At 45.6% G+C, this 16,595-nt stretch overlaps 1 protein-coding gene across 1 annotated transcript in view; it reads right to left on the bottom strand.

Moving 5' to 3' along the window:
• Positions 1–10,501: 10,501 nt before the first annotated feature.
• Positions 10,502–16,595, bottom strand: part of SDK1 (sidekick cell adhesion molecule 1) — a 382,295-nt gene continuing 376,201 nt past the window's right edge. Inside the window, 1 exon segment of the mRNA XM_036392619.2 lies at positions 10,502–10,911. Coding sequence (XP_036248512.1) covers positions 10,636–10,911 — 276 coding nt within the window. The 3' untranslated portion in view covers positions 10,502–10,635.

The raw sequence follows: 16,595 nt of genomic DNA on the forward strand, positions 1-16,595 counted from the left end.
TCTTACTGTGCCAGCCCAGAAACAATCCCAGTTCAATATTAACTCACATATTATCTACCACTCCTCTTTGCAATGGCAGAGTGCTTTCATGCCCTGGGTACCCTTCCTGTGTTTGTGTCAGTAACCCTGGAGCACAGCACCCTTCTGCTGTGCCAACACGCCGCGCTCCTCGGAGCCAGGAGGGAACAGGTGGCCAAGGAACAGAGATACCTGGGCATTCAAAAGCTGATGGTCACCATGGCTAACACAAACAGAAGGAGACATGAACTGTGATAACTGGCTGTAGTCACCAGTAAAAATGGGACAATGCAATTTAGACCAACTGGAGAGCAGTGACTGAACTGATAGGGCACAAAGGATGATGTTAAAACTCATGCAGAACTTCAGTTTATAAAAGCTCTGAGAGAAAGAAAAATTTTAACTAGAGGGTCCCTGAAGGAGAGGTGATTTCACAACTGTCTGCTTGGTGGGACTGAACGAGGCCAAGGGGAGAGAAGCCCTGCAAGAGTGCAGAGCACTGGTGGAAGGCCATCCCCAGGAGACAAACACTCCCCTGCATCTCAGGCTCTCTGTTAGAGAGAATGAGACATTATCTTGCAAACAAGATAATGCTTATTATCTTATTTGCAAGATAATGTCTTGTTAGCTGCTGTGTTACAGACCCAAAGGTTTTCCTTTCCTCCACACACTATGGGAAGAGTCATGTTGTGACACACACAGTCTAACAGCCATAGCAAAATGTCAGCCCCATTGATAACCAGGCTTTTATTCACTGACTGTCCCATCTTTAACAATTCCCTTCTTATTTTCCTCTCATCCCACAAACGCCATCATGAGCTGTTTATTCCTGGCTCTTCCTTACAAACCTTGCTCTCAAATGAGCCTCTTGAAAGGACTAAATGGGAAAGCACCAGATGTATGACATCTTCAAAGAGCTCCAGCAGCCAGGGGAGGACCAAGGGCTGGCACCAGCTTCTGCCTTCCCTCTCACCAGGCCCAAAACCACACAGTGCTTCATGCCTGGGTATTTCTGAGACCTCTGCAGAGCAAAAAGACCACGTTGTTCCTTTCATCCAGCAATGCTGCTGAATGCTCCTGAAGCGCTGACAGCTGAAACCCATCTCCCTTTCACTCCTCTATAATTTCTGAGCAAGAATGGAAAATTATAAGCCATAGCCAGTGTTAAAGTGTAAAACCAATTCTGGAAAGCATGGCGGGGGCAGTGCTGTGTGCACTCCCACTCATGCTCCGACACCAGCTCCTCCAAGGACAGCTTCTCCTTTGCCTGTCTCACACTGTACCAGAGAACAACTCTGGCTTTTCAGACCTCCCAGCTGGTAGCTCAGTCTCACTGCATGAAGCAGCCAGTGCTTTTCAGAAAGTGTCATTGCACCACTTGAAATGACCTCAATTTCTACTGAGCCGCTTCCAAACCAGAAGTCAAGCCAGAAAAGACAAAAATCATGACATGACCCTGAAACCATCATCTCCAAACACATGACATGCAGCCCTTTCTACCACCATCCCCTTACCTCCAAACCCACCCTATCTCACAAGGACACACGTTAGAAACAATCCAGTCTTCTGGAATCTATTTTGGAGTCAGCATCTCTGTTCAGCCAGACCCAGCACTCAGAGCCACATTGCTGCCCAAGAGCAGAGTTTAGCCCATTGTTTCTGTCTCCAGTGCCTGGGTTCTGGGCATTATTTCTGGACACATGCTGGGTATGCACTCAGGGCAGGGATGAAGCTGTTTGGCTTTTGAGTCATTTGGCATTGTGGACTCCCTATCAGCAGCTGCTGGATGTGAGCCATGCCCAACATGTTCAGGCACAGTCCTTAAGAATCCAAGCAGGTATGGCTGGAGGCTTATCACTCAACCTCACAGGATTTCTCTATTGCAGCTAAAGCCAAGCATTTCGCTGGTTGGATTAACCCTTGCTGGCTTTGTGAAATAGGCTTCATTGAAAACAAGCATCTTTCTCTCACCTTTTAATTTCTTCTGTGCTGTGGAGACAGCTATGGATCAATGCAAGTGTCCTCATCGATCACCCTGGATGTTTTTTGCTGGACAGAGGATTGAAATACTGAATCCTTCCTCTGCCAGTCTTCCCCATAGCGGAGGATAAAACATTTCCCAATTCTCATCAGGTTATGTGAGGTTTAATCCCAGAGGATACAGTCTCCCAGCAGATTAAGTCAGTCTCATAAATACAGCTGAAAATTGACCCTTGTTTATCCCAATTTTCCCACTATCAGCTTCTTTGATGACTCCCCTTACCCTGCTCCTCCCCTGCCCCCCACCTCTGGGGCTCATACCAATCAGATGTGCTTGTATATACATAAAAAATAACTCAAGATTGAAAAAGTTTGTATTTAAAAGTTGAGCCTTGTACTGTTGGAATTAGACTCTAATTAGGTCAGTTGTGTTCCCCTGGTAGGGTAAGAATGATAGTGTCGGAAAACAGACAATTTATAAAGACCCAAAAATAACTCATCCTGCTGTTTTGTAAGAAAGATGTGTTTTCTTTGCCCTGTGCTGAGGACATTGCAGTCAAGGCCACTTGGGCACACTCATAGCAGCCACACAGACTGTGGCTTGGTCCCATAGGCAAAGCTGGCCTGTGCCTCAATTTCCTCCTACCACAGGTGGGATATTCATCCTTCCCAGTTTGGCAGGGCTGTGGTGAGGTCACCTGTGCTTGTCATGCATTTTGTCACTCTTGGCATGAGGCCCCAGGTTATATTACACAGGCTTTTCCCCAACTTGCCTTTCAGCCTGATCTACACCTTCTGTGAAGGTGTAGATAAAGGGCACAAACTCAGACTAAGGAGGCTCAGGGTAAAGAACAAGTCCTTGCAGCTGCTTTTCTAGGGTGTGTGTCATCAGCATAAAGGGTGCACAGAACCCCTTGGAAGTTGCACAAAGCAGGAATTACCTTTGAGTGACACCTTGGGTGTTGGTCCCTTCTTCCTCTGAACACATTTTTGTCACCAACCATGGTTTGCAGCTTCCTTGTTCCTCCACGGGCAGGTGCTGATCCTCTGACTCCACAAGACTTCACAGGTTTCAGCCTGCTGACAAATTTGCCTTTTAAAGCCTCGAAGAATGACTTCACACATCAGCCTCGTCTGATTCAGGATTATCCTAACTCGTTAACAAATGGTGATGAACGTGCCAATTGCCTACTTAATGAAGGTTTCTACCAGGCTGGGAAGTCAGCGGCCACACCGCCTGGGCTTGGAGGGAGGTGCCTGGCATTTCTAACTAAACAAGACAGCAAAGCTAAAGAACTCCTGGAGCACCATGGAAGTGAACAAAAACCCAACAAAAAACCATGTGTTCACGTAAAGTTCCTTTTGGTTTTGTGGGAAATGCAGGTTTGAAATGAAAATAATTAGTGAGGCAAGAGGTGGAGAGGAAAAATAATAAAAACAAGAAGCAGGCTTACGAAAGAAAAAACAGAAAAGAAAAGGAGTGAAGAGAAAAATAAATAACCCTGGAGCAAAAACGCAGAGGGAAAAAGAGCGAACAAAAGAGACAAATAGGAGGAAAAGGATCAGTAATGAAAGCCCAGATTACTTGATTCAGTCAAGCCACTGCTTGTGCTGTTCAGGGCAGGGCAGGAAGCCAATCTGTTTTCTCTGGTATTGTTTAGGCTACGAATACCGTGGCAGATTTCCCATCCACTCCCATGTTTATATCCGTGCTCCAATCCTAGCCACAAAAACGTGTGGGGGAAACACATCCCGAGAGGAGTAAGGGCTGGAAGCTGGAGGATGATAAACTTTGGAGCCAAATGGCCTCAAAAAAGCACTTCTGCACCTTATGGCAATTTTGCAGGATAATGTCTCGTTCACAAAATTCTGTGGCGGGAGGATTTTCATCTTCAAAATGGGTACAGTGATACCTCTGGGTTATTACAAACTCCCAGCTGCAAAGGGCTGCCTGTATTTATACAACACTGCATTATTTATAATATCCTTTCAGGAGCAGGAGAATGAGAGTTCTTTCCTTCACAGTTTGACTATTTTTTTCCTTCCCTTCTCCCACTTGGAAAACATTGATTTCTTGCCCTCATTTCTCCCACCAGAGCTGTAGCTGACCTGACTGTGTTTAGTCTGCTTCTCTAGGCCAGATCCTCAGTGGGTGAAAAGCACAACCAACCACCCTGGAATAACAGAGCTGCCCTGATTTTCCCCAGCTGGGATCTCATCCTGCCTCCCCAACATCTGCACGTTTGTGGGAACTGATTAACAACTGCTACAACACTGCTGGGGAGGGGACAAATGTGTAAAAACTGCTGGCCCCATGATGTTCTGTTTCTGAGTGGGTTTTGACTCTCCTGTACTAAGAATCTGAGGAAGTTTATTGCTGCAAAATAATAAAATATTTAAGACTGATCAAATTTTGTGTGGAAACTATTTGAGAGTGTCAGCTTCGCTGAGAAGCAGCAGGGGTTGTAAGATTTTACAGTCCAGAGCAAACAGTGAGGAATTTCAGTCCGTGTTACATTCTCAGTATCCTGAGCCATTAACTCGTGAGCATGTTGGCAAGACACCCAGAAACTTCTTCAGCAACAGAAGAGCCTGGAAAAATCCTTTTTTTCCCTTCTACAGAACAAATGTACCAAGGACACAGATGTTTCCAAAAGGGTTCTTTTAATCAGAAGCAAGTTTGCAAAAGAAGAAGTAACTTTCTCATATAAAATAGTGGAGTGGTGAAGGTGAGGCTAACAAGAGGTGTGGAACAAAAATCCAGGGCAAATCTCCAAGGAGACACTGAATTAAAAGCAATGATCCGATAACCGGAGTACACCGAAGGGTAGGTCAGACACAGCTGTGGGAGGTGATCCTACCCCATAGCTGACAGCAGATACCAAATCAGAGGATGGACTCCAGCCCAAGAGAGGCAAAGTGACCAGCTACAAAATCACCAGAATATGGGGTTCTTGCACCTTTCTGCTACCTGAGAGCTCCCACTGCACTGTGACAGACCCCAGCACGGCTCAGGGGCGCAATGACATCAAAGGGAGCCCTGGTGGCACTTCCCACCTGCAGAATGCCACCATTCAGTGGTAGCAGAAGTTCCCAAATCTAGTGACTTGGACACAAATGGGAAAACACCTTGATATAAAGCTCTGTAACCCCAATCCAGTCTCTGTATCCAGTGATTCAAGCTCCAAGAAAGTGCACAGTGATCAAACAGCATTGAAATAATGAATTTCCTGTCAAGTCTTGAGGCCCCAAGGCCATTTAAAGTGGGCAAGTGGCAGCTTTGAGAAGATAAAATTCTGAGTCAGAGCCTGAATCTCAAGTGCTAATGGTACTTCACTCCTTGTTCAAACAAATCTCACCTGTCCCAGGTGTTGTCACGTGTGTGCTTATCCATTGTGGCTCTCTGCTGTCGGGCATGGCAGACTCTACACCTGCACAAAGTGCAAGGCAGCTTTCTTTTTCTGGGAGGACAGGGGGAGGACAAAAGGAGTACAGAAATACAAAGAACAGAAGGGACTGGAAGTGTCCAAGGCCAGGTTGGATGGGCCTTGGAGCAACCTGGTCACAGTGGAAGGTGTCCATGTCCATGGCAGGGGGGTTCAAACAAGGTGATCCTTAAGATCTCTTCCAACCCAAACCATTCTGGGATTCTGTGACTTGTCAGGTGGAGCCATTTCAGGCCCATCATGTTTAGTCTTGGGGTGAACATGCTCCTAATCCAAGGGTAGTTTCCATAAGGAGGTTTCAATGGGTTTTGTAGAACCACATCATCACACGTGTGGCTTTGTTTGAACGCCGCAACAACAAACCTTTCCTCACTCTTGTAACCTCCTACCTTCTAGGAACACTTTGATAATGTGTGGATTCCACATGTGCTGGCAACAACCTATAAAAGCAACCTAAGGAATGTGACTGAACTAGCAGGAACTCCAGGCTGAGTGGAGCCGTTTGCAGTACAACCTGCCCATGTCCCAGCAGCTCTGTGGTTCTTCCTTTCCAAACATCACCCCTCATTGCACGTGTCCTTCTGGCTGCTACTGGTACAGGAGATCAGCAAAACCAGGAGGTCTTGGCATCTTGGTCACTCTTACACATCACAGGCTTCTGGACTTCAAGATTTCTAATACCTCTGCCAGAGGTTATCTTTCTTATGTGGTTGTTTGCTTTCTTTTAAAATTTCTGATGAATTCCTTTTCTAAAAGGATTTTTCTCCAACAACTTGTCCCGTATATCTGAAAGCAATGTGTGGGAGAAGACACCAGTGCTCTGTACGTATAAAGATCTCTCTCTCTTCCCTTTTTGGAAAGTAGATTAGATAATCTTTGGATGACCCAATGGATTTCTTGAGGGAAGCAATGGCAAGGATAATAAATGCATCCCCATGTCAAGATATTTAGTCCAAACAATTGCTACATAGCTTCTGGCAGAGACCTTGGTATAAGGAAGAAAAATGAGATCTTGGCCCATCTGCAAAACATCACTGGTTTAAACACTCAAAATGAAGAGGGAAAAGCAATCCTTTTGAGTAATAGATTAGTTTCTTTTCTGTGTACTTTTCTTTCTTCTCTCCAGTCATGCCAACTGCTCTCAAAAGTGGGATCACTGGCCAAAGTGTGATTCCTTTAGTAACTGCTGATGAAAGCCTTTGCTCTCACCTCTCCCTGCCCTCCCCATGAAGGCAGTCCCTGAGTGACTCCCAGGGTAGGAAATAAGAGACTGTCACTGATGAAAGCAAAGGAGTGCCCTCTCCTGTCCCTTGTCACCATTGCCATTTGTACCTGCACAGCGCTGGCCCTGCCCAAACATCAGAGCATTAAAAGGCAGGAATGGAAAATACTCCAGCCAGTGGTGTGGGTCATGGTGGGGACACACGACGCGTGACATGGATTTTGGGGGGGATAAAATACTCTACTCAGAGTGGGCTGGAACAGCACAGCTCCTTTATGTGTGCACTTTTGCATGTGATTTATGACAGGGACAACTTGAAGTCTGGGGCTGGGGGCATTACTGACAGTGGTGACTGCTGTCATCTCAGCCCTGCAGGGGGTGAAGACTCGGGCACTTTTTACCTGCAGGAGATTGGATATTGTTATGGCTATTGCATGAAAAACAAGCTCCTATTAAACCATTCCCTGAAATGTCTCCCTTGGTCATTTCATGATGCTGCTTTTATTTTTCAGTAACAGTCACCAAGAGACCTGAGAAACAGGGGAAGGGAAATAAATAATAAAAAAAAAATATCCTGAGAAGGCTTTTTAAGCCTTCATTTTTCAAGACTATTCTAAACAGGAAGATGGAAATGGAAGCGAATTCAATGGGTGAAGTTACTGTAACATGACAACTAATGTTTAAAAGTTGTATTTCAAGGCTGCAATTTCCAAAGATTGCAGCAACGAAATAGAGCTTTCTTCCTAACTGATGGAGTATTTCCTTCCAGATAAAACAATTTCCCTGATATGTGAAGTAAATAAAACCTACCTATTAACCATATTTTACAAGTTGAGCGTGTTAGCAAGAAGGTGGAGGCATCACACATGGAGCTACACACAATCCTGAACAGCAGAAACACATCCTGTGCTCAGCTGAGGGCTGGGCAGGGCACTTCACCTCCTCACTCTGCAAGTGCCTATCGAAAATAAACCCAGGTGTCAGAAAAGCCTGAACACAACAGAACCAAGACTGACAACAGTATGGATGAGAATGGAACAGAAACACCTTTGTTGGGATCAACAGGTCCTAAAGGAATCACACCTAACCTGTTATTTCGACAGCAGTCAGAAGAAAAGAGCCACACAGCCAACTCAGCAGGTCCTCAGCAAGCTCAGGCTTTTTAGTTGCAGCTGGTTCTGAGAAAAAAGGAACAGTCTCTTCTCCTTGCTTTGTATGGATTGTGCTGCTCCCCATGTTGTCTTCAGCGGAGCAGTGGCCATGAAGTCCATTTCCTTTATTCCCCATGGTTTTCTTGGTTTTTTTTTCTCAATGTGGTATCAGATCAGCCCCAGGGAGTAACTGTACCTTACATCAAGTGTAAGGCGATATTCAGGAGATGTGGAGTTCCACTATGCTTTCCTTTGGAGCAAAGTCTTCGGTGTTCCATCTACTTCTTACTAATTTTCATCCCTAAAGTCCTCAGTGGTCCTTGGAGGGCTCCTCCTGCAGCACTACCTCTTACACCTGTTGGACAAGGGCCATTAAAATTCCAAGAGCAATTGCATTGTTGTGTCAAATGTATAAAAACAACGTGCCTAAAATATGTAATCTGATGCAGGAAATGACAAAGGAAAAGGAAAACAAATCAGAAAGTCACATAGATAATTTTGTCTAAGAAACAAAAAACACAGACTGAAAACAAATTTTGGCAGTTCAGTAATTAAAGCAAAGTCCATATGGCTTAAGAGAACAGTCAAAGTGCACAGAAGGCAGTGGGTTTTTTGTTTGCTTTGCATTCCTCTTCACAGCACACTCCAAGTCATCCTCTTTGGAGCCCCATCTCCATCCCACACACATCCTACCCAGGTGCAGAGAGGGGGATGACTCACAGGGTTTTGGCTCAGCCGTGTCTTTGCAAGTCCCTTGCCATCTAATGAGCTGCAGATCATTATCCCAAACTCAAAAGCCCTTAAACACACCCACTGGAGTTTTTGGTTTTGAACTTTTTCTTCCTGGAACCTTTGGAGAAGAACAGGAATCCAGTGCCAAAGCTATGCTGAGTGTGCATGCACCGAGAGCAGCAGGGCTTGGAGGCAGTGCCCAAGAGTAAAAGCAGTTCTAAGATAGTTTGCCCTGTCCAAGAGGCACTGAAAGGTGACAGCAAGGCTGAGCTGGCCCTTGGACCTCAGCTGTTCTGGTGAGGTGCCACCAGGATACTCCCAACCAGGCCCCTGGGCAGCCTGATTTCAACAACCTGCTCTGAAGACACCACCTCCCCCTGCCACAGACGTCCCACATCCCTCGAGAGGACAGGGACAACTTTCTGTGGCAACAACGCCCACATGAGCCTTGACAGGACCAAGCAAGCACCAATTTTCCTGGCTTATCCACCTGCAAGGAAATGCCAGATCCTGATGTGGCAAGGACTCTCCTACTTCCAAATTCACCTTTCAAACTCTTATGATAAAAGTCTGGTGACCCAGGACTGTTGCTACTTGGATTCTTTCAACGCCTGACGACTTCCTTGCGAGTAAAGAACTTGCTACTAAACATGACAGACTCAGAAAAAGGATAGAAAAGAAGAAAACAAAAAGTGAGCTGTACAAAAAGATGAAAAATAAACTAGAAGTCTCCTCTTTTCTTTCCAAAGGCTGTAGGTTCATGTGCACAGAGCAGGCTGTAAATGTGCACAAGGTAATTCATGACCCCAAAGCCTGAAAAACCTGGTTAGCTTTATTTGGAGACACTTTTTTGCTTCTCCCAGATACGAAGCTGCAGAATCAATAAAAGGCACCTGTGGACACCAAAACTCACCCAGTCTGTGTGGTGTGTCTTTGTACTAAAAAAATAAAATCAAACAAACCCTGCCACTGTGTACATTTTTACAGACCAATAAACAGAACTGCAGAGTCTGGGTGAAAAAGGATGTTCAACTTCTGTTGGCAGGGCATGGTAACTCTGATGATCAAAACCCTCATCAATTAGTAAACTCTCTAGGTTGTCGCTGCAATTTTTAATTGAAAAATTCCTCTGGCTTGCTGGGTTGTGTCCTCTGACTTTTAAAAAATGACTGATTCAAGTAGTACACGCAGTCCACAAGGAGCATTAGAGCCACACCAATAATAAACTGACCTTACATCTGAATTCTTCCCACTTGCTTCACCCACCACTGCCTACAGCGCTTTTTTGAGCCATCTCCTCTTCCAAAGGCCCTGGAGTTGGAATATTTAAAGAATGCAGCAGGTCCCATTTGAAGAAGAAAGAAAAGCAGGTCGGTAATTCAATATAAATACACCAGTAGTGAGCTTAGAGCAGACACAGTGACACATCAGAGCCTACACTGATCAGCCAGTGCTCCTAATGTGTGGAGCAGCCAGGAGAAGAGAGGTGTCTGCTTTTCACCTAAAAATGTGTCCATTTTCTATGTTTTACTACTTAACTTTGATGACAGAGAAAAATTAAAAAGAAGAGAAAAAGAAAATAAAAAAGAGTAGAGAAAAAGGAAGAAAAAGGAGCCTGGGAGGTTTTATGTTTTCTCTTCAAATCACATCACAGAGTCACTCATTGCATCTAGGGAATTCACCTGCTTGTTTGAGAGCAGTGGGACAGGAGGAGGGCAGAGAAAGAAAGAGGGAAGGAGAAGGGCATGGGAGCTGCTTCCTGAAGCAGTGTTAAAAAAAGTGGTTAAAAAACCCCTACTATTCACAAGTGGTTAAAATCATCACTGTTCAGAACTCCTTTTTTTTCTTTTTGTTTTCTTAAACAAAGGTTCAGCTAGTTCAGCTCCGTGTTTTTATAGAGTTGATTGTCTTCAGAAAGAAAAAAAAAAAAAACCAAAAAAAAAAACCCCAACCAAAACACCAACAACCCAGCCTCAGGTGTGTTCCCATCCGTTTCTACCCTGATCAGAGAGGGTCCCCCCGAGTTCAGCGCCCCGGCCACGCACACGCGGTCGCTGCGGCTGTCCCGCCGTGTCCCCAGCCCCGCTCAGACAAAGGACGAGAATCCTGTCACTGGAGTCCGGGAGCCGGGCGCGGGCTGTCCCGTGGGGGTGTACACCCCTCCTGAGCTCTGTGTGGTGATGACAGTCTGGAAATAGGGCTCTGCCTCGCTGGCCGTGCACTCCTCGTATCTGTAGGACGCCGGGTGCTGCTTCACCCCTTTCTGCTGCCGCTTCCACGAGTTGTAGTAGGTGGGGTCGCTCATGTAATGGTTCACGAAGGAGTGCTTGGGCAACTCGTCCTCGTAATCCGAGTCAGTGACCTGGGGCATCGGGAAAAACAGAATTAAATAATCGGTCATTAGCATCGATGATAACTTTAGCCTGTTGTGGTCGCAAAGAAATGAGAGGCAAGTTTAGCATCACCAGCTGACTAAAGCTGTAATGTTAAGGTAAGAGGGATGGCAGTCCAAGTGTGGTACAGGCTGGGCTGGGGAAATGCACTGTGCTCTGCTTTAGCCAGACTTTGCTGCTAGAGGGAGAGTCCCCTGATAACTGACAGAGAAATCCCTTCTAATTCCCTGCAGAATGGTGCAGGGGCAGCCAGGAGCTCCTGCTTGGGCACAAGAGGCAGGGAAGTGTAGAGAGGTCACAGTGAAACCAACAGCTTTCAATCACAATCAGAAATACTGCTATTACAACTGAGCATCTCTCTTCTGATGGAAGGACAGCAGGGTTGCCTTCCACACAAACACTCAGGTTAGCCAGGCCAATGTTTGGGGTGGCCAGCCCAAGCCACCTGCACAGGACTCTGGGTGTTAAGTATTGAAAATTAGTTCTGTAACTGGAAGGAAGTTAAGTAAAATCAGACTTTTTTACAGGCAAATAACACTATTTGCATGTTCCAGCTGATTATGGGTGGTACAAGGTACACAACCAGCAGGGACAGAAGAAAGAGAATGCAAAATCTGGGAAAGAAGAGCTGCCAGGCAGGAGGGGCTGCTTCCTTGGGATGAGTCAGACCCAGCTCTGTGCTCAGAGCGGATCTACCCCTGAAACATTTATGCACGGTGGCTGGAGAGCTTCAAAGCTCCCATCAATATCAAGCAGGAGCTCTATTGAGATGTAACCAGATAAGCTCTGTGCATCTGCCCCTCCTCTGAAGTGCTGCTGCTGGGATGCAGCTGGAGGAATCACAGAGGGCTTGTACATCTCTGCTGAGCACAGAGACCAGGGCAAAGCCTCAGCCCTGGAATCTCGGAGCACATTTTCCTTCTGTTCCCACTGATGTTCCCACCAGTAACAGCCCCATCCCATCCAGCACACAAACATTTACTCAGGCATTTCCAAATCTCACGCCTTCCCTCAAAATCTCCAACTAGACCATGCAAAAGCTTTCATTCCTTTCCCTCCCCCACTCAATAATCTGCATTGCCAGTTCTAGAGGCAATTAAATATCAAAGTAGGAGCTGCCTAAGACACACAAGAGAGACAGGTAAGTGCAGCTCATCACTGTTCGTTGCTGCAATTAGTTTCAAAAGGTTGGTGTGGTTCTGATCTATGACACCACCCAGCAAACACACATCCTTCTTGATCCTGCCTGCCACAAAACTTGTCTTTCCTCCTCTAAAGCTCCTTTTTAATGGTCTCAGAAGAACAATCCTCAAATGCCTTGTGAACCATCGTTTGAAAAGGGCACAGCATCCATCATCCCCCTTTGCTTAGGTAGCTGCTTCAATACTGTTCCGTGCCCATTTTCCAGCACAGAGGGTGATGGACAGAGCTGAGGAATTTTTCCCAGTGCTTTCCAAAAGTGAGCAAAGCAGCTCTTTACAGCTTTGCAAAACTTCCTTTCCACTATTACCCAGGCTTTGGCTCTTCAGGAACTATGTACTGTTTGATTTTTAAGAATGAAAAGCTTCAGGTGCCTTGACAAGTAATTACTAATACAACAAAGCCCTACCAGCATTTCATAATTATCCCAGAAGGAACACAGCAAGCCTGTCTCCTAGAAAAACACTCCTTTGCACCAGCTGCCAGGCTTGGGAAGCCAACACCTGACTCCCTCCAAAGACCTTCCTGAACAGGTGGTTTTTGCAGCATTCCTGGAATATCCCCAGATCTGGACTACTTCACAGCCAGTGGGTGCAGAGAGCAGCTCCAGAGTTCTTGGCACTACTGCCAGGAACATCCTGCCAGCACTGCCCTGTCTGTTTTTGCAGGGGGCTCCAGCAGGAGTGCCATGGATGGCTGCAGATGTGGCAGCATGGCAGGGCCTGGCAGCAGGAGCTCAGGCTGCTCCTCAGCCAATTTCACCAGAAGATCCCCAAACCCTGGTTCCCTCTGTCCTCAGCAGGAAACAAGTTATTGCACTCTGCATCAGTCTCCAAACATGATGCTGTGTGTCCATAGTGCAATTTTAAGGTAAATGCCTGGGAAGCTGAGGGATGACATGGAAGAAAAGTCTCTGCATCCTGAGCAGAGGCAGGATTGCTCACCAGAGGCAGCACCCAGAGGTGTGGGCTCCTCCAGCTCCTGTGTTGTGCTCTCCCTATCAAAGGTACAAGGCACTGCTCTCCCATGGCCTCTGACTCCTTCCCCAGCCCACCATCACTTTTACAGACTCAGACACTCTCAGCCCCCCAACAAGGAAACAGCCCTGCTGAACAGAGGCATCACAGCTGAGCTGAGGTGGCATAAACATGAGGAGCCAAAAAAACCCCACAAACTTCTGGTGGCTCTTTATGAATCTTCCTGATGTCCCCACAGACACAGAGGATCTGTGGGGTTGGACAAAGCCAACTAAAAGCTGGAAGCCCTAAGGAGGAATGCAAAGAAGCAAGTGACATGACTATATAGCTGTAATAGTACTTATGCAGCCACTCGAGCTCTGTCCATCACAAGCAAAGAAACCACTCACTCACAAAGCTAATATAATTTCTGTTCCTAAGCCAAGTTCTTTCAACATTGCCAGAAGTCAACATAATAAAGAGAGGAAATCCTGGGAACACTTTAAGATGAGGTGCTACCATTTGAAATGTGGTGTGCTCAGATTTGCCATGAACTGAAAGAAGGAATTTAAGACAATAGCAATTGCTGATAATTTGTCCACTAATTAGTTCATTATACTAACTGAAAGGGAGCAATAATTTGGTGTGAATAAGGCCAGGGTCTTTCAGAAGGAAAGACTGTCATGAAGCATATAGGGCTTCAGTAACTTCAGCCTTTCACCATCATTCAGACTGATGCTGGAAAGGATAACCTGCTTGTTAGTGTTGATACGACAGGTTTTTTCTGTTTTTCTTTCAGGACAGGCAGGAACTGACTGTTTTGTCCACGTTTCTGAAGTATCTCCTAAGGTCTGCTCCCAGCAAGACTCCAGTATCCAGCCTTATCAGCAAGGAATGCTCTAAACTGGCATTCCATAGCCCGATGAGAATCAAGGAGAAATAAGATAAACCTGTTTAGCATGACAATACAGACAGCTTATACTAAAGGATTACTCTTTAGTGGTTTTAAACTATTGAGTAAATAGAAATGCTGCAGGGCTTTTTGCTTTGTTTTCAGTCTTCTCCTTTCCCTGTGACTGTGGCTGTGTTACCTTGGAAACCTCCATAGGCTGCAGCGTGATTGGGTGTGTGGTGACATTACACACTGTCAACTAAAGGTGCATGGATGCCTATGAAACAACAAATACAGAAAATGAGAGCTATTGAGGTATATTTTTCATAGCATAAAATGCACGAGTGCTGCTCAGAGGCAAGTCAGCCACCAGAGTTGGCTGGCTTAGTCAGTGGGAAATGTGATAATAAATTTGATAATAGTTCCAGTTATCCTTTTAAGTGACTACAAAAGAAACAGCCTTATAAGATTACTTCTAAAAATGTAGATAACAGCAGGAATTTTTTTTGTTGGCCTGAAACAAATATGCTGTAAAAGAGACAAGGTAACCCAGTATGCAAAATATTTCTCTGGACATGGGAACCCACTCTTATTTTATGTGTCACCTGCAGCTGGTTTCCACATAGTGCCCAACCTGTCAAAATCACTGGAGAGCTTTACTGGAAACCAAGTTAAACCCTGTTTCCTCTGAAGTGTTAAGTGGAAATGAATATCTTCCTACAGAGCTGAGAAAGCCAAAGCCAGTCATATTGCAGACAGCAGTGGGAAGGCCAGAGCATCCAGCACTGACTGATAATGTGTGCAACCTGTGAGAGTTATTTTCTCCTGGAAACAGTTTTTGGGAGACCACAAGGACACATGAGAACACACAAACGTGCACCAGCCTCCCCTCTCCTCCTGCTTTTCCTTGGCTGGATGACACTGCAGGTACATCATCAGATTTCTATACATGGTGAACACCAAATTTTTTTCAGATTATCTGTCCAGAGCCTTGTCCACTTGACTCATTAACTAAAAGTCTATTATTATTATTAATCATTTAGAATTTACACTCATAGCAGTCTCCTGCTCCGTACCTGCCAATTAAACTTCTTTAACCTCATTAACAGTACTGGTGCTTGGCTTTCATGACATGGAGTAAGTTCACCACTTGATTTATGAATATTAAGAGTCCTACTTGATTTCCTCTTTGTTTCTGTGTGTCTCTCCCCTCCAGGAGGGAGCTTGGAAGAAAGAACCCAGGCAGATGCTGTGTTTTAAGTGCAGTCAGTCAGCCCAAGAGTTCTTCATGTTCAGCAAACCCCAGGAGACTGAAGCCAGTGAGCTTCCTTCTTTTCCATATAAAATCATGACAACTCAGGCAACAGGCATAAGACTAAGCAGTAACACAGTGACAAGTGGATTGAAGGCAAAGGCACAGGGTTTGCCCTGATGTGCATCATATTAAGTGGAATTTGAGACCCACACACAGATGTATTAGAGGAAAACAGCATCAGGACCCTCTGCTGCAGAGGACCAAACCTGGGTAGAACTCTCTCATGAAAAGATGTCTTTAACTCTTCATCTTATGGCAAATGTTTCTGCCTCCTAAGACAGATGGAAAATCTGAAACTCTCAGAAAACAGAGCTTGTCTATTACGACCTCCTCTGAGAGCAGAAACTAGAAGAAAATAAAAGACAAACAGGAAGAGCTAATAGGTACAGGAACACTTGAAAAGAGAGTGGTCAGTCATCTATGCCCACCTCTGCCCCAACCCACCCTCACCTCCTGTCTGCACCTGCCAACATAAACAGCATTTTCAGGCTGATCAAAAGGCAGCATCTCCTACTGCTACCTCTACTGGGAGCATATTAACATTTCATGACTAAAAGCACTCCCCACTACAAAAAACCCCAAACAAGCATCAAAGACATTATACAGGCAGGCTGCATCTCCAAGCCCCAAGGAAAAACAGGGGCATATTTTATGCACATACTCACGTGCACCCCCACATTCACAAAAACACCAGAATCTCAACTGAGACCTTCAGGCTCGACAGCAATACAACAGTAAATAAACAATATCAATAGCCTGAGAAAAAAAAAAAAATCACATAATTCTCTGCTGTACAAACAGTGCCTATAGAAGGCATAATGACACCCTGCAAGGAGACTTCTGCACATCACCAGGAAACACCACACGGGACATTGAAATTAATGTCAAAAGGTGCCAGTGCTAAATTCACGATCATGCTCAGCAAACTGTTTTAATGACAGGTTTAATGCTGGGTTGTTACAGTGACATGACCAAAGCACTGTGGGTTTAATCTGGAGGGTAATGCTGGAGCATTGCAGAGACAGCAGCTTGAGCTGCACCAAGGAAAGCTGCCTGCACGACGGGTCGGCCACAGGGCAGCACAAAGCAGCAGGCTGTCGGTGGTAATTAGCAGGAGGTGAGAGCTAGGTAGCCAGGAAAAGCAGCTGTAGCTGCAGGTGCAGAAAAGCTCCAGATGAAAACTGTCATCTTCTTTCACGACTTGCTGCCCGTGATATTTTCTTGCTGGAAGGGTCAGGTTTGGCATGGTTTGGCCCACTGCTCGCTTCTTGCGCTGTCAGTTCGGATTCA

This window comes from Molothrus ater, chromosome 16, assembly GCF_012460135.2.
Source record: "Molothrus ater isolate BHLD 08-10-18 breed brown headed cowbird chromosome 16, BPBGC_Mater_1.1, whole genome shotgun sequence".
In the NCBI taxonomy this organism is placed as follows: Eukaryota; Metazoa; Chordata; class Aves; order Passeriformes; family Icteridae; genus Molothrus; species Molothrus ater.